This window comes from Onychostoma macrolepis, chromosome 01 (genome assembly GCF_012432095.1).
Source record: "Onychostoma macrolepis isolate SWU-2019 chromosome 01, ASM1243209v1, whole genome shotgun sequence".
NCBI lineage: Eukaryota > Metazoa > Chordata > Actinopteri > Cypriniformes > Cyprinidae > Onychostoma > Onychostoma macrolepis.
This window is the reverse complement of record NC_081155.1, coordinates 16,438,877-16,456,835: the sequence shown is the minus strand read 5'-3', so window position 1 is coordinate 16,456,835 and position 17,959 is coordinate 16,438,877. Positions and strand designations below refer to the sequence as shown.

The 17,959-nt window shown below is 38.3% G+C and overlaps 1 protein-coding gene across 1 annotated transcript; it reads left to right on the top strand.

Moving 5' to 3' along the window:
- Positions 1 to 1,678: 1,678 nt before the first annotated feature.
- Positions 1,679 to 17,728, top strand: eif5b (eukaryotic translation initiation factor 5B). Its single transcript, XM_058782490.1, has 24 exons — positions 1,679 to 1,834; positions 5,818 to 5,937; positions 6,709 to 6,784; positions 6,931 to 7,567; positions 8,425 to 8,627; positions 8,709 to 8,859; positions 8,942 to 9,034; positions 9,127 to 9,213; positions 9,858 to 9,926; positions 10,011 to 10,306; positions 10,411 to 10,518; positions 10,595 to 10,705; positions 10,807 to 10,874; positions 11,286 to 11,427; positions 11,512 to 11,643; positions 11,725 to 11,907; positions 12,038 to 12,199; positions 12,304 to 12,435; positions 12,596 to 12,727; positions 15,204 to 15,280; positions 15,359 to 15,523; positions 16,195 to 16,333; positions 16,478 to 16,639; positions 16,785 to 17,728. The coding sequence occupies exons 1-24, from the start codon at positions 1,800 to 1,802 to the stop codon at positions 16,890 to 16,892; spliced, it is 3,588 nt and encodes a 1,195-aa protein (XP_058638473.1). The 5' UTR covers positions 1,679 to 1,799; the 3' UTR covers positions 16,893 to 17,728.
- Positions 17,729 to 17,959: the final 231 nt, after the last annotated feature.

Sequence of the window (17,959 nt, the reverse complement as noted above, 5' to 3'; positions counted from 1 at the left end):
TCTTCTTGAAATGATATCAGTGGTCGTGTAAAACAACACCCCTCTTACCTTGTCAAAAACAGCTCTGTTCACAGCGACTCGTTTCGGTGCATATTTCTTTACATGCTAATGAGCTCTGCTCACCCCGCCCCTCTCTTCTGTGGAAGAGCAAATGTGATTTGCAAATAATCCAAAAAAAAAAAGAAAAAGTGTGAGACTTACTTCTGGAGGTGCAGCTGGATCATGAACAATGGGTATTGATCCATCCTTGAGTTTTAACTTTTTAACAAAACCTGCCTTGAATTGTCCCTCATTCAGAAAGCAGTCTGGGGTAAAATGATTTACGCAGCCAGACATAAACGAATTTAATGAAAGTGAAGTGACTTGTGGCCAAGTATGTTGACCCCTACTCAGAATTTGTGCTCTGCATTTAACCCATCCAAGTGCACACACACAGCAGTGAACACACACACCGTAAACACACACCCGGAGCAGTGGGCAGCCATATTGGGTTTGGTGCCTTGCTCAAGGGCTTCACCTCAATCGTGGTCCTGAAGGTATTCACTCCAAAATCAAAATGGCTTGATAATTGAGACTGTTTAGGTTTTTGGGGATTAAAAAAAATGGAGTGCATTTTTATCATTGCAGGGTGGTTGTGTCCACACACTGCTAAGACACATTTGCATGCAAATGAAGATTTTATTTTACATCCAATGTCTCCTTGATGAAGTGATGAAGGATTTTGAAAATCTGATAGTTATCAGTGTTGAGTACTACTGTAAGGTTAACCCTGCCTGGTTTACATGTTTGAAAATGATTAACAGTTGAAAACATTAGAAATTTAGAAAAGTAATCAAATGTAATCAGTTACATTACTTTAATAAAGTAATTGAAAAGTTACACTACTTATTACATTTTAAGTAGGGTAACTTGTAATCTGTTACATTTCCAAAGTAACCTTCCCAACACCTGTATATTTGTAGCAATAGCCAACAATACACTGTATGGGTCAAAATTATCGATTTTTCTTTTATGCCAGAAATCATTAGGATATTAAGAAAAGTTCATGTTCCATGAAGATATTTTGTAAATTTCCTACCATAAATACATCAAAACTTAATTTTTGATTAGTAATATGCATTGCTAAGAACTTAATCTGGACAACTTTAAAGGCGATTTTCTCAATATTTTATTATTATTATTATTATTTATTTATTTTTGCACCCTCAGATTCCAGATTTTCAAATAGTTATATCTCAGCCCAATGGAAAGCTTCAGCTTTCAGATGATGTATAAATCTCAATTTCGAAAAATTGACCCTTATGACTGGTTTTGTGGTCCAGGGTTACATATGTAAATTATATATACATACATGTATGTGTGTGTACAAAATTATTCAAAAATATGAATCGTATGGTTTTTAGCTGGTGACATGGTTGCGATGCGCAGCGCTCTTGTCGCGCTCTTCCTGACGTAAAAGCGCAGTTTAACACGGACTAGTATTTCATATGGATGGCCTACTTCATATTTGAAAAAATATGGTTTTTCTTTGTCGTTTGTGCGGTTTATTTAAAAAGAAGCAACAGAAACGATATTATATTTCACTCAAACACCCTAAAATGCCATTCAAACTGCATCTTTTCTCTTATATGTAACTGTATAGACTAACGTTATCCATGTGCGCTAAAGATCTGCGCTGAGGCCGCGGTACGCTATTACTCATTGTCAAGTGCGCATGCGCAATGCGAGCACGACTAACTTGAAGTGCTAACACAGACTACACTGCACCGCAACGAGGAGGTTACAGCCATACAGACATAATGGGAAAGAAACAGAAAAATAAGGGAGATGACGGGTAAGTTAGGACACTCGCGAATGCGTAACACGGACTCCGTTAACAGCAGAAAGACTGTGCTGTTTACAATCTTAACAGGTTAATGCGAGAAGAGACACACTGTTAGCCACCTGGCTAGCTTCTGATGGACATGAGTTCATGTGCCGCTGTAACTAGGCCTGTCTTTCTCATCACGATACTGACCGTTTAACCAGAGCAATATCATCAGCTGATCACTGACATTTAATGATGCAAGTCTAGACACCGGGCTGACTGGGTCATTTATTATGAGCATTGCGTATTTTTCGCGTTGGCGGCTTTAAAATGAGAAACGAGCAGGTCTTGCTAGCCCCCCTGAGTCTAGATCCAGCAGCTGTTACTGTTAGATTAGTTGTACTTCAGGTCTGCTGTCATATCAGACGCTGTCCGAGCACAGAAGACCTTAGTTTTTAAGGGCAGTTGTGTATTACACGCGGTATCTAATTTCTCGCCTGGCAGTGCAACCTCATCCGTTTCCATTGTGCTGCTCGGCGCATTGTCTTCAGTAAAACGCTCTTCTGTGGGATGCCATCGACCTTTGGTCATGTAGAAACGGTGAGAGTCACAAATCTCGGCTTGTGAAAATATTCAAATTCTTCCAGGACCGTGGCAGTCTGTCACCAGAAGTTGGGCGAGATGAACTGTCCCACTGAGATCAAGGGATGTAATTGTTAAATGTTAAATTGCACCTGTCAAACTTAGACAATATTGAGGGCTTATGATTATTGATCATTCAGTCCAGGTTGTATTTATAATTTTCAGTTGTACTGTGTGTGAGTTCTGTCAGGGTTGCTGGAATTTCTAAAATGTACTTGTCTGTGTGATACTACATGAATTTTGTAAATTGATATAGTATATTTGGCTGGAATTAGGGAAGTTATTGACGTTTCGTTGATGACATAGGCTAAGTAATGGGTCTCTCTCTCTTTTTATATATGTGTATACACACACACACACACATACATATATATATATATATATATATATATGTATATATGTGTGTGTGTGTGTGTGTGTGTACGTACATATATATTATCCATATATAAATACTTTTTCTGGTAAGAGTAAAACTTGGCATAGTTATTTTGGCGAATCATTTTTTTTACCTTGTTTTTGATCTGGTTCAGATTGGGTTAAGTTATTCAGTACCTAATTATAATTATTATATAAAAATCTGTACCTTGAAAGTGATTGATTGTCTGCTTTTATGTTCCACTTGTTTAGTTAAAGAAATTTTCTTCTGTAAGGTTTGGTTTGTTTTTAGTTTATTAGGTTGAATTTAATACGTAGATTTTAGGTTTTGCTGTAATACTGGCCAATGTGGGACAGTAGTTTCACCTGGTTTGATGTGTTTTTCTTTCCCTCTCTGAACTCAGTCGCTTGAATGGCTAAATCTGTCTGGGTCTGATGCTGAGCAGATTCTTGGTCTTTTGGGAGATGGTTAAGTTGATTATCGTCCTAATGAGGGTGTTAACCTGTGCTAACCCTTAAGTGCTGGTTGCCATGTCATTTCCTGTTCCCATAATCTCAAAAGATGTCATGCGATCCAGCCATGAATTATTGAGTGTAGCATCATAACAAGATTACCTGTTACTTAAAGACCATTGCTGCCCTTTGGAATAAAGGCTTTACATTGTGTCAAAGAACAGTGGTATGCTAAAACATACAGGTGCATCTCAATAAATTAGAATATCGTGGAAAAGTTAATTTATTTCAGTAATTCAACACAAATTGTGAAACTCGTGTATTAAATAAATTCAATGCACACAGACTGAAGTAGTTTAAGTCTTTGGTTCTTTTAATTGTGATGATTTTGGCTCACATTTAACAAAAACCCACCAATTCACCATCTCAACAAATTAGAATACTTCATAAGACCAATAAAAAAAAAAACATTTTTAGTGAATTGTTGGCCTTCTGGAAAGCATGTTCATTTACTGTATATGTACTCAATACTTGGTAGGGGCTCCTTTTACTTTAATTACTGCCTCAATTCGGCGTTGCATGGAGGTGATCAGTTTGTGGCACTGCTGAGGTGGTATGGAAGCCCAGGTTTCTTTGACAGTGGCCTTCAGCTCATCTGCATTTTTTGGTCTCTTGTTTCTCATTTTCCTCTTGACAATACCCCATAGATTCTCTCTGGGGTTCAGGTCTGGTGAGTTTGCTGGCCAGTCAAGCACACCAACACCATGGTCATTTAACCAACTTTTGGTGCTTTTGGCAGTGTGGGCAGGTGCCAAATCCTGCTGGAAAATGAAATCAGCATCTTTAAAAAGCTTGGTTTCCAAATGAAATACAAAACTTGCTCTCATCTGAAAAGAGGACTTTGGACCACTGGGCAACAGTCCAGTTCTTCTTCTCCTTAGCCCAGGTAAGACGCCTCTGACGTTGTCTGTGGTTCAGGAGTGGCTTAACAAGAGGAATATGACAACTGTAGCCAAATTCCTTGACACGTCTGTGTGTGGTGGCTCTTGATGCCTTGACCCCAGCCTCAGTCCATTCCTTGTGAAGTTCACCCAAATTCTTGAATCTATTTTGCTTGACAATCCTCATAAGGCTGCGGTTCTCTCGGTTGGTCTTTTTCTTCCACACTTTTCCTTCCACTCAACTTTCTGTTAACATGCTTGGATACAGCACTCTGTGAACAGCCAGCTTCTTTGGCAATGAATGTTTGTGGCTTACCCTCCTTGTGAAGGGTGTCAATGATTGTCTTCTGGACAACTGTCAGATCAGCAGTCTTCCCCATGATTGTGTAGCCTAGTGAACCAAACTGAGAGACCATTTTGAAGGCTCAGGAAACCTTTGCAGGTGTTTTGAGTTGATTAGCTGATCGGCATGTCACCATATTCTAATTAGTTGAGAAAGTGAATTGGGGTTTTGTTAAATGTGAGCCAAAATCATCACAATTAAAAGAACCAAAGACTTAAACTACTTCAGTCTGTGTGCATTGAATTTATTTAATACACAAATTTCACAATTTGAGTTGAATTACTGAAATAAATGAACTTTTCCACAACATTCTAATTTATTGAGATGCACCTTTTATTAAACATTCCTGCATCTCCTCTCCATTCATTCAAGTAATTTGTCCATCTTTGCATTAACTGATGTTTCATCACCTGTTCTGTGTTTGCTGAGGGCAGCAGGTTTATGTGTGCGAGGGATCTGCCCCGTGATGACTGTGATTTCCCCTTTCTGATGCAACAAGCATGCAAGAAGGGCTTTATGCTCCACTATATAAGCAGCACAAGTTCATTTCCTCATCATTGCTGTGTTTGACTTGATTGGTAAGGTATATGAGCTTAGGTGTTTAGTATTATCAGTTTTTGTTTATATATTGTTGCAAATATTGCTGTGTGCTTTCATTGGTTATCTAGAGTGGTGTTTAGGGATGTAATATGTAATCTGTGCTGCTGCTGTAATGCTAGTTTGTCATAAAAATGTATTATCCTACACCACTACTGAATAATGGAAGTCCTTTTAGTGAAAATGCCACGTTTAGTCAGTAATCCTGTTGTTGTTTGTAAATCTCTGGTAACAGGTGAGTGTTTTCCTGGCTGGTTGTTTAGTTAATCATTTCTGGTGGTCTGTGTTTTCTCAGGTTAATTGTTTTACTGCACTGTACATGTATGTTATCCAGATTTCATCAAATATTTGTTGTCTTTTGAGTACATTTGATTCGAGAAAAATTGGTGATGCAAGATGTGTCCTCATTGTTAGTGCATTGTCCTGGAAGTAGAAAACTGTAATTTTGTCACTTGTAATTAAAATTTAGTCAACTTTTGGAAGTACACTAGCATGTAGATGACCTCAAATCTAAATGTGCTGTAAAAAAAAAAAAAAAAAAAAAACCTAATGGCCCAGTTTATGAGTATAACTCAATGTAGTGGTTGTAATATGGCAAATATGTTTTTAAAAAAGTTCAGCAGTAAAAAATGTAATGTATTCTTTACTGCTTTTCATAGTGCCAAAGACGACGGAGTTGACATCGACGCGCTTGCAGCTGAAATTGAAGGTGCAGGAGCAGGCAAGGAGCAGAGCAAATCAAAGAGCAAGAAAAAGAAAGTAAAGAAAGATGACTTTGAGTAGGTCTTACTTCTTTCCTCCAACACTGACACAGTTAATAAGCCTAAAGAGATTTTCTCTTGCTATACAGTGCTGCTCAAAAGTTTGGGGTCGGTAAGATTTTAAATGTTTTTGAAAGAAGTCTCTTATGCTCATCAAAGCTGCTATTTGATCAAAAATACATACAGAAAAAAACAATATTGTTTCCACTAAAAATAACTATTTTTAATATACTGTAATACATTTTAAAATGTTATTTATCTCTGTGATGCAAAGCTGAATTTTAAGCATCATTACTCCAGTCTCCAGTGTCACATGATCCTACAACAAACATTTAAATATGCTGATTTGCTACTCGAGACACATTTCTTTATTATTATTATTATCATCATCAATGTTTTAAGCAGTTGTGCTGCTTGATATTTTTGTGGAAACTGTGACACATTTTCTCAGGTTTCTTTAATGAATAAAAGGTCTAAAAGGACAGCCTTTTTATAGGATTTTTATAACATTTTAAATGTTCACTGTCACTTTTAAATAGTTTAATTAGTGCTGTCAAATGATTAATCGCATCCAAAATAAAAGTTTTTGTTTACATAGTATATGTGTGTGTGTGTATATATATAAACAAAGACTTTTATTTTGGCTGCAATTCATTGTTTGACAGCACTAAGTTTAATACATCCTTGTGGGCTAAAACTATTAATTAATTTAATTAATCTTACTGACATTAAACTTTTGAACATGAATGTTAGTGTGCGGGAATTAATGATGATCTCTTTTACTTGCAGTGAGGATGACATCCAGAAAGAACTGGAGGCACTGTCAATAGAAAACCAAGGAGGAAAATCTAAAGAAGAGGAAAAGGTATTCTTCATTAACATAAACTGATGATAATCACGGTCAGCATGCATTGTCTTTTGTTTTGCTCTCTCTTCTGATAGTGCCAATTTTACAAGCTGAGTCATGTGCCATCGACAGCAATTTCATCATGTGTTTTCTCCATGTCTTAGAAATCCGATTCTGTAGTGGACGCTGAACCTGAGCCCGCTCTGAGTAAAGCGGACAAGAAGAAGGCCAAGAAGGGTAAAAAGGCAAATCTAGAGGATGAGGAAGGTGATGAAGATCAGGGTCAGAACGACATGGAAAACGAGCGCAGAGCAAAAGACAGCGAGACGGTGGCGGCTCCCGCTCCTGCTGCTGCTGCTTCAGACTCTGAGGACGAGGGCTCGCGGTCACAGCAGAAACCTAAGCCTAATAAGAAAGGTGGCCGAAAGGGTGCATCTGAATCGGAGGACAATGAAGATGGTGATGCGAAGAAGGGTGAAGAAGCAGGTGACAACGATGAATCAGATGATGATTCTCAAGCTGCACGCAAAAAGAAGAAAAGTAAAGCCAAAGCCAAACCAGACAGTGAGGAAGACGAAGGAGAAGAATCGGCCTTCAAGGTGAAGACAGCTGCGCAGAAGAAAGCAGAGAAAAAAGAGAGGGAGAAGAAGAAGAAAGAGGAGGAGAAGGCCAAGCAGAGAGCTAAGAAAGAGAAAGAAGAGGAGACCTTAAAGAAGGAGACCGGGAAACCTGCTACCACACCTTCAACAGAAGAGGCAGAGGCTTCAGTGGAGCAGGATGGAGCTGATGTCCAGGGAGAAGGTCAGATTGTCCACAGTACATTGCCCTTTAAACGGTAGTGTACATATACACATACATAAACACTCTTGAGAGGACAGTGGCTGTTTTTTTAACTTTTATTATTATTATTATTCTGCAAGAATGCATTAAAATGGACAGCAATGACAATCTCCATAAGCAATCTCTTTATCTCTATAAGATTTCTATCTCAAATAAATGTTAGTTTCACTAAAATATGATCAGCACAACTGTTTTGAATAAGAAGAAATGTTTCTTGAGCAGTAAATCAGTATATTAGAATGATTTCTGACAGATCATGTGACACTGAAGACTGGAGTAATGATGTTGAAAATTCAGCTTTACAATCAAAGGAATAAATTGCATTTTTAAAAATGAGATATTTTAAGTAGTAACAGTTTTTCTTAATGTTATTCTTTTTATCAAATAAATGCAGCCTGAGCATAAGAGACTGCTTTAAAAACATTAAAGAACCCTACTGACCCCAAACTGTTGAATGTTAGTGTGTGTCTCTTTTGATATTTATGTATTCATGTATTTTCTAAAATGAAGGAAAACATTTATTCAAACTCGCAGACACGATTTTGTAAATATTTATTCCTCTTTCTTTAATAATTTGGCATGATTGTTTGAATCACAGAATTTTGAATTAACTGTTTCATGGAAATTATTCAAACTTACCAATTGTAATGCCATTTATGTTACTGAAGTCTTAAAGCTCTAATACTCATGAGGCAAGGGGTGCTAAAAACAAAAAAATGAGTCAAACACACTATATAAAGCAGCATGATTGTGAATATTCAATACATCAGAAAGTCCTACGCTTATTCTCCAATTTATGTTCCTCTGTTTTTGTACAGAGGAGGCTGAGGGGGACAAAAAGAAAAAGGACAAGAAGAAGAAAGTTGTGAAGGAGGAGAAGAAAAAGGGTCCCAGCAAAGCAACAGTGAAAGCAATGCAAGAGGCTCTGGCCAAAATGAAGGAGGAGGAGGAACGAGCCAAAAGAGAAGAGGAGGAGAGACAGCGACGGCTGGAGGAGCTGGAGGCTCAGAGACAGGAGCAGGTCAGTGGAAAGACTCAGTCATTCAAGCTCATGCTGTCAAAATCGTTATCGTTCCTTCATCTCTGAAACCGTCATCCACAGGAGCGTCTAGAGGCCGAGAGGAAAGAGAAGAAGAAACAAAAGGACAAGGAGAGAAAAGAAAGGCTAAAGAAGGAGGGAAAGCTCCTTACCAAGGCCCAGAAAGAGGCTCGAGCCAGAGCAGAAGCCACGCTGCGAGCGCTGCAGGCTCAGGGTGAGAACATGACTGACAGCAGCTTTGATGAAAGAAATGGTAAATATTTTTAGAGCTGATGGTGTCATTGGCTTCCTCTCAGGTGTTGAAGTGCCATCCAAAGATGCGATGCCAAAGAAGAAGCCTGTTTACTCTGATAAGAGAAAAAAGAAGCCAACCGCACAAACTCCTGAAGGTTAGAACCCGACCTGTTTCTTTCTCTGTGTATTTGCCTGTAGTAGTCAAGGATGGTTAAAGACATCCTAACATTTTCATTGCTTATATTAGAAACTTCAGAAGTGGCATCACCCACATCAGAGACTCCTCAGCCAATCACGACAGAGATGGAAGTGGAAAAACCTGAAGCAGAGCAAGGTAATTACTTTAATTTCTCAAATTTAGGTCCCTTTTTCCTGGATTTCCAAGTTAACATCATAATTACAATTGAGCCATTAGGAAACGTTAGTCATTATTTTGTCATATGCAATGCTGCACAACAAAACTTGACTTTATCAAATCTTGAGCGTAAATGCATATTAAATGTCTAAAATATTGCTTATTTTTATTGCTGTTATGATTACTACTACTTTTTGATGTACATTTACTGTACAATAGTAATATTTCATCAATTTCAAGTTGGCAGACGGTCTGTTGTAAAAACCTTTGAGTTTCTTTGAGTTTTTGACATGCTGATGAGCGGTTTAATTACAGATGTCAATGTGAATCTAAGATCTACTTTTGATTTATTCATCCAAAAATGATCCAATTCTGTGACATTGCACACAATACACTAAATTCCATTTTAATGCCAGGATTCCACAATTCTGGCCACATTTTCTGCTTTACCTAAATAATAGGGCCCTACAAATTATATGGCTTATTGTCAAAAAAGTAAATAAGTGAAAATGCTTCTATAGACTTATAAAGCTGATCATGGATAAGGATTTGTCTGTTCATGATTTGTAGCTGTAAACAAGGATGATAGCTAACTCTAAATTGTAACATTTTCATTGTAACAGTTAAGGAGCCAAAAGCAGAGGCTGCTGATCTGGACGATTGGGAGGCCATGGTCAGCGATGAGGACAAAGGTGAGTGTAAAGCATGCTTTGCCACAGATGCATGTCTTTTAAAATCATGAAGTAATTTGGTGGTGGTTTGTTGTGCGTTCACAGAGATGAAGAAGGTTCACATCGAGGTGAAGGAAACACACAAACATGCTGAAGACCAAGAGAACGGCAGTGAGGAAGAAGAGGATGATGACGAGGAGGATGAAGACGAAGAGGAGGAAGAAGAGGAGGAAGGAGAGGAGGAGAGTGAGGATGAGGAGGACAACAAAGACAGCAGAAACAAGATGACCACAAATAAAGCAGGAAAAGAGCCGAGTTCAGAGTCGAGCAGCGAGAGCGATTCGGACGATGACCGAAGCAAAGAGGAGAAACTTTATGACAAGGCCAAGAGACGCATAGAGGTACGCATACTGTCTTTTGCGCATATGCATATATAATATATATACATACATATACACACATTTTAGTAAACAAAGCGGAATCAACTGTTTTTCTTTGTGTTTAGAAACGAAGGCAAGAAAACCTGAAGAACATTAATCAGGACAAGCTCCGAGCTCCTGTGGTTTGTGTACTGGGTCATGTAGACACAGGGAAGACCAAAATCTTGGATAAGGTGCGTTTCAAAGTGCCTGATGTGGACTTCAGCACCTGTGTGGTTTTTTTAAATATTGTTTTCTTCTGTCTGTCAGCTGAGACACACACATGTTCAGGATGGTGAGGCTGGTGGTATCACACAGCAGATCGGAGCCACTAATGTGCCCCTGGAAACCATATTAGAACAAATCAAGATGGTGAAAAATGTATGTATCTTTCTGTAATGCACATTTGCACATTGTCTCATTCTGTTTTCCCATGGGATTCTTCAAGGTTATTAAGGCATGTGTTTGTGTATTTGCATTAGTTTGAAAAGGACAATGTGAAGGTTCCTGGCATGCTCATTATTGACACACCTGGACACGAGTCCTTCAGGTACACACCGTGCAGTTTATTTTTGTGATAATAGACAGATTTTATACACTACCATTTTAAGTTTTTTTTAATGAAAGAAAAAAAACTCTTTAATTCAGCAAGAATACATTAAATTGACTAAAAATGATTTAATAAATATGACTGTTTTACTGTATTTTTGATCAAATAAATGCAGCCTTGGTAAGCTTAAGAGACTGCTTGAACAAATTTTAACAATTCCAAAAATTATTATTAATGGTTATTTATTTTTTATATGAAAATTTGTATTAAACGTTAACTTGCCTGTTATAAAGTTTATAAAATGTGTAGATACTGTAGAAAACCCATATCAGTCAAGCACTAAACCATGGATTTTTAAACTCTGTTTTTATAGTGTTTGTATGTTTAATGGCACTCTTCTCCACCCTTCAGTAATCTGAGGAACAGGGGTAGTTCTCTGTGTGACATTGCCATCCTGGTGGTGGATATCATGCACGGTTTAGAGCCACAGACGATCGAGTCCATCAACCTGCTGAAGGAGAAGAAATGCCCCTTCATAGTAGCACTTAACAAGGTACCAGATACTGACTACCGAATACTGATACTGATGATTGCAGCAAGTATTTTTTTTTAAATACTGATGTGTTTTTTTTCTCAGATTGACCGTCTGTACGACTGGAAGAAGAGTCCAGACACAGACGTGGTGGCCACACTGAAGAAGCAGAAGAAAAACACCAAGGATGAGTTTGATGAGAGGGCTAAAGCTGTCATCGTGGAGTTTGCGCAGCAGGTCTGTTGTCATAATCTTGTACAGTACCGTCCCATTTACTGTTGAGTTTTACATACAAGTGCTATCTTGTTCAACCTTCAGGGACTTAACGCTGCCCTGTTCTACGAGAACAAAGACCCTCGTACATTTGTGTCCCTGGTTCCCACCTCGGCCCACTCGGGTGATGGGATGGGGAACCTCATCGCCCTGCTGGTTGAGCTCACTCAGACCATGCTGGCTCGCCGACTGGCTCATTGTGATGAACTTCGGGCACAGGTCATGGAGGTAAGAGAACAAGCTTAAATGAATCATGACAGTCTGGTTTAGTATGTTTAATCACAATAGTTTGGGATTTTTTTCTTCCCATGGAGCCCAGCTGTAATATAACCTCTGCTGTCCATCTTCTATATCTTAGGTAAAAGCTCTACCTGGAATGGGTACGACGATAGACGTCATCCTGATCAATGGTTGTCTGCGGGAAGGCGAGACTATTATCGTCCCAGGTGTGGACGGACCAATCATCACCCAGATCAGAGGGTTGCTCCTCCCACCACCCCTGAAAGAGCTCCGAGTGAAGGTCTTATGCACAATTATATGTTTAGTTTGCCATATCCGCTGTGTTGCAATAAAACTCTGAGCTTGTTTGTAACTCACTTATGTTTTTCTGCTCTCTGGGTACAGAATCAGTATGAGAAGCATAAAGAAGTATGTACGGCTCAAGGAGTCAAGATCCTGGGAAAAGACCTGGAGAAGACTCTGGCAGGTCTGCCTCTCCTCGTCGCTCATAAAGAGGATGAAATTCCAGTGCTGAAGGTAACTGTTACATTACAAACCAATCAGTCATCTCCCTCTCTCTAAGAACATTCTGCTTTTCTTTGTCTTTCCGTCCTTTTCTCACTCTTACATTAATCAATCAAAAGTCAGAATTAACAGTTAATCTTATTGCTACATTGGTGATGTTGGTTGTTTCTAGGATGAGTTGATCCGGGAGCTGAAACAGACTCTGAATGCCATAAAGCTAGAGGAGAAGGGTGTGTATGTGCAGGCCTCCACACTCGGCTCTCTGGAAGCTCTGCTGGAGTTCTTGCGTACATCCAAAGTGCCTGTAAGCTTTCAGACACTCACACACACACTCTCATAAAACCCATTTTATAATCTATTATTGACGTATAGATATATCAGCCACTATTTTTAAGTTTATAAGCAATGTTTCCTCTAAGCTGCGCACACGCACGGCCGCGCACTTCTTCCACCTTGATCGTGCAGAAGAAATAATGTGCCGCGCTCACGCAAAAATTCAGTTGGGAAAGCCATTTGATTGTATTCTAGTAAAAATGAAAGAATTGCAATGCTCGGTCGGCGCCAATAGCCTCGTGGTCCTTTGCCGATCCTGCCCCCCTCTCTCTCCACCCAATGCTTTCCTGTCAGTTCTCTACTGTCCTGTCCCAATAAAGGCAGAAAACGCCCATAAATATAACTTAAAAAAAAAAAAAAAGAACTGCAATGCTCGAGTAAACCGGTTTACAGGTTTCATAGAAAGAGAATGATGTGTGCCAAATGAGTCGCTGTAGAAACCAAATACTTTAATGGTTGCGGACGAAATAGCTCAACACGACGCAAATACCCACGATAGCCAATGAGAGCAAGCAAGCATCACCTACCGGATGTTGCGTGCTTCTACAGCTGAAACTTGGCCGCCACAAACATGACATGAAAGCAGAGAATATCACCTATATTCTTTTCTATACTTTGTTTTTCATTGTGAAACAGAACGTGCGTCTGGAGAGCCAGCTGACAACGTTGATTGTCTTCTATTTGTTTTTCTTCTCTAGTCACATTTGATCTCGCGAGTGTCAGTGAGATCTCGTGTCACTGTGAAAGCGTTCCTACAGTCTTCAAGTGTGTGATCTCGCGGTCTACTCGAATCATCTAGTGTGCGCGTTCAGAGGATTATAAGGCTAAAAATCAGTTGAACTGTCTTCACGTCTGTGGTCTCCCATGGTTTTAAAATTGTCTAGTGTGCAGCCAGCTTAACTGCATCCTGAAGACCTTGATTAGCTGCTTCAGGTGTGTTTGATTAGGGTTGGAGCTAAACTCTGCAGGGACACCAGCCCTCCAGGATCAACGTTCCCCACCCCCGAAACAGATACAGCCTTGATGAGCATAAGAACCTTCCTCAAAAAACTTTAGTGATCCCAAACCTTTGACTGGCAGTGTATTATACTGTAAAAAATGTTTTCTCAGGTAACCTAAAATGTACATTTAGTTGCATCAAGAGTCAAATCCAATATAAATAGCACATTTTTTGTGTGCGCGCTGTACAGGTCTGGTGTAAACAATGTTTTTGCTCAGATGGCCGAAATGTCCGCCCAAGTTTTGCTCAGCAAGAAAAAAAAATTAGAGGGAACATTGTTTATAAGCACTGGCTAATTGAGTTTTTCTGTTTGGCTGATGTGTTAGAAGTGGGACTTTTATTTTGACAGCACTGAAAAAACCAGTGTCTGAGTGCATGGACCTCCCATTCTACATCTTCATTAGTTTACTCATTAGCTTTAGTTTAACAGTTTTGTTTAATAAATTATTACAGTGCTTATACCATTTGTATTGGTGTGCTTTTTTTTTTTTCGACAAATATTATAATAGAATTATGGAATCAAGAAGTTGCCATCTAAAGTTTACTACTTTTTTTTTTTTTTTTTAATCCACTTCAAATTATTTTTAATTAATTTTCAAATTATTTATTTCTAATTTAGTAAACATTATGTAAAATAGATTTATTTTCAACTACTGTTATGCATCTCAGCCTTCAAAAATCTATATCGGTCAACTACAATTGAAGAAATTATATTTATGAGCTACTCTGAAAGAGACACCACAAATCTCGGCATCTCTGTGTGAAGCACAAATAGCTCTCCCCACATGTAGCACAGATTCACTATTGATTCCAGTCAAGTTTAATGGTAGCATTTTCCATAAAAATACATAGTGCACAAATATTGGTCAGTTTTTAATTAGATTGTACTTTTTTTTTTATTTTATTTTTTTATATTTGACCCTGGACCACAAAACCAGTTTTAAGTCGCTGAGGTATATTTGTAGCAATAGCCAAAAATACATTGTATGGGTCAAAATTATAGATTTTTCTTTTATGCCAAAAATTTGTATATTAAGTAAAGATCATATTCCATGAAGATATTTTGTAAATTTACTACTGTAAATATATCAAAACGTTGTTTTTTTATTAGTAATATGCATTGCTAAGAATTCATTTGGACCACTTTAAAGGCGATTTTCTCAATATTTAGATTTTTTTGCACCCTCAGATTCCAGATTTTCAAATAGTTGTATCTCAGCCAAATATTGTCAGATCCTAACAAACCATACATCAATGGAAAGCTTATTTATTCAGCTTTCAGATGATACATATAAATTTAAGACTTAAGACTGGTTTTGTGGTCCAGGGTCACATATATTTTGAAGAATTAAATGATATGCAATATATTTATAATCAGCATTTCATTTATCAGCTGTAGTGTTTCAGGTGTTTGTATCCCCACTTAAATTTTCTCTCCGTCTCTCAGTATGCTGGCATCAACATTGGTCCTGTCCACAAGAAGGACGTCATGAAAGCTTCCACTATGTTGGAGCATGATCCACAGTATGTATTCTGATTGATACATAATATATCTCCTCTTGTGAGATTGTTATCCTAATCTTTCGCTCTCTCATCCTATAGGTATGCAGTGATCCTGGCTTTTGATGTGAAAATAGAGCGAGATTCTCAGGATCTGGCCGACAGCCTCGGTGTGCGCATTTTCAGCGCTGAGATCATCTACCATCTGTTTGACGCCTTCACCAAATACAGAGAAGACTACAAGAAACAGAAACAGGATGAATTCAAGTGCGTTATCTACTGCCCTCATCCACCTCTGTTTTTCATCATTGACATTCACTACCGTTCAAAAGTTGAAACCTAAAAAAAAATACTAGAAAATACTAAAAATATTAGAAATGAATGTTTTTTCAACACGGAATTATTCAAAAGTGACAGTAAAGACGTTATAATGTTTTCAGAATCCTGAAAAATGTCAGTTTGTATAAAAAAAAATGTAAACAGCAATTGTTTTCAACATTGATAATCTTGAGCAGAAAATAAGGAAATTAGAATGATTTCTGAAGGATCATGTGACACTGAAGAATGGAGTAACGGTGCTGAATATTCAGCTTTGCGTCACAGGAATAAATTTCATTTTAAAATATATTCAAATAGAAAACAAGTTGTAATGTTTTACAATATTACTTTACAATATTGTTTTGCTGCATTTTGGATCAAATAAATGCAGCCTTGGTGTGAATTAGAGAATTCTTTCAAAAACCAACCCCAAACTTTTGAATGGTGTACAATTCATCATTAACTCACCTGAGCCAAAACATTTTGGGCTATTGAGTCATTTTACGTCACAAACAAGACTAAATTCTTTAAGGCTTTGTTTACAGTGGTTTGTTTGAGAAACAGGTCATTTCTCCTGAATGTTTGCAGTCTGAATATCTGAAAGTTTCTCTCTTTTTCAGACACATAGCTGTGTTCCCCTGTAAGCTGCGTATATTGCCCCAGTTCATCTTCAACTCCAGAGATCCCATAGTCATGGGTATCACTGTGGACGCTGGAGTACTGAGGACGGGCACTCCGCTGTGTGTGCCCAGCAAAGGGGTAAGACATGTAGAGAGTGCACACTTTAAGATCAACAATGAAAGAAGCAGAACAACTCTTTGCCCCTACATTTGAACAGTTTATGGGAAAAACTGGTATTGTTTGCATTTAATTTGCTCCACCTTTTCTCTCTCTTTCTCTTAGTTTGTAGATATTGGCATTGTGACCAGTATTGAAATGAATCACAAGTCTGTAGATAGCGCTAAGAAAGGACAGGAGATCTGTGTGAAAATAGAGCCAATTCCTGGAGAATCACCCAAGATGTACGGCCGACACTTTGAAGCTGTGGACATCATTGTTAGCAAGGTATACTCTCTCCCTGCATCCTGAAATAAAGCCACTGGAGCTCACAGGATGCCTAGTTTGTTGGAAAAAACCTAATACAAATGTTAAAGCATATATTTAAATGCCATCCAAATATGACTCAAATGCCTTCCTTTATCTCTTGTAGATCACCCGTCAGTCAATTGATGCTCTGAAGAACTGGTTCAGAGATGAGATGCAGAAATCAGACTGGCAATTAATCATGGAACTGAAGAAAACCTTTGAAATCATCTGAACACACCAGTGACTATGACTGACTGACGTTAGATCTCAAACGCCCCCCGTGCACACATACAAACGCTATACGTTGTACACTCCTCAAGGTCACGTGTGATTCTGGAGTCATCAGTGTTGCTCATACATTTAAGGACATTTGTACTCCGACACAGCCTAGCACAGTCCCGTATCGAGGACTAGTTTCTCCTGTGCATGGGCGAAAACTCACAACACTCCTCTTTTCCTCTCCAACTCTTTTTGGGTGGTGGGGAGTGTTGCTGACAAAAAAAAAAAAAAAAAGCAAGGAAAAAAGTTTTTCTGTGAGAAACTGAAACTACTACCACTGTTTTAAACAGTGACAAATGTTAGAAAATGTTAGACAACCTTTTCAATTATTCCAAACGTGCCTGTTCTCTCTTGATCAATCCACTTTATTTTTCTTTCATTTCATGGTTTTCTCCTCAAAGTTCACCGTATGGCTGGATTAAACTTGAGCTGCTTGAGGCCTGACCTTAGATTTACATCAAAAAGTGAAGTCAGCGTGGCTTTCGTGAATGACTGCTGGAGTTTTCGCCAGGATTTTAGATATGAAAAAAACATTTACCTTAACAGTATTTTCATTTGCCCTGCTTTTTTCTTTCCTTTCTGGAGTGCAGTTCTTAAATTGTCCTTTTTAAAACTTATCCCAGCCAGAAACAGACTCTCTCTCCTTCTCTCGGGTTTAATTTGTGCCCACTGACACCTTCACCCGGAGTGTGTGAACTTGGATGAAAGGCCCTTCCCTTCCTCATTTTGAATATGAAATATCAAAGAAATTGACACGTGAAAATCAACAATAAAGAGATGGCCTATTTATAGATGTTGTTCTTTCTTAAGTTTTGGTGATGGTAAATACACCGCTTCATATTACAAAAGAAGAAATAGGCAGTATATTTTGTGTAAAGAAAAGGAGACCATTTTTGAGTTTTGCTTAAATGTCAACAGCCAGTTATAATGTGGGGAAACTCATCTGTATCACTCTGGTGTGGGGAAAAAATGACTGAAATTAAGTATACAACATAGTAGTTTTAGTTGTAGGCGATTAAA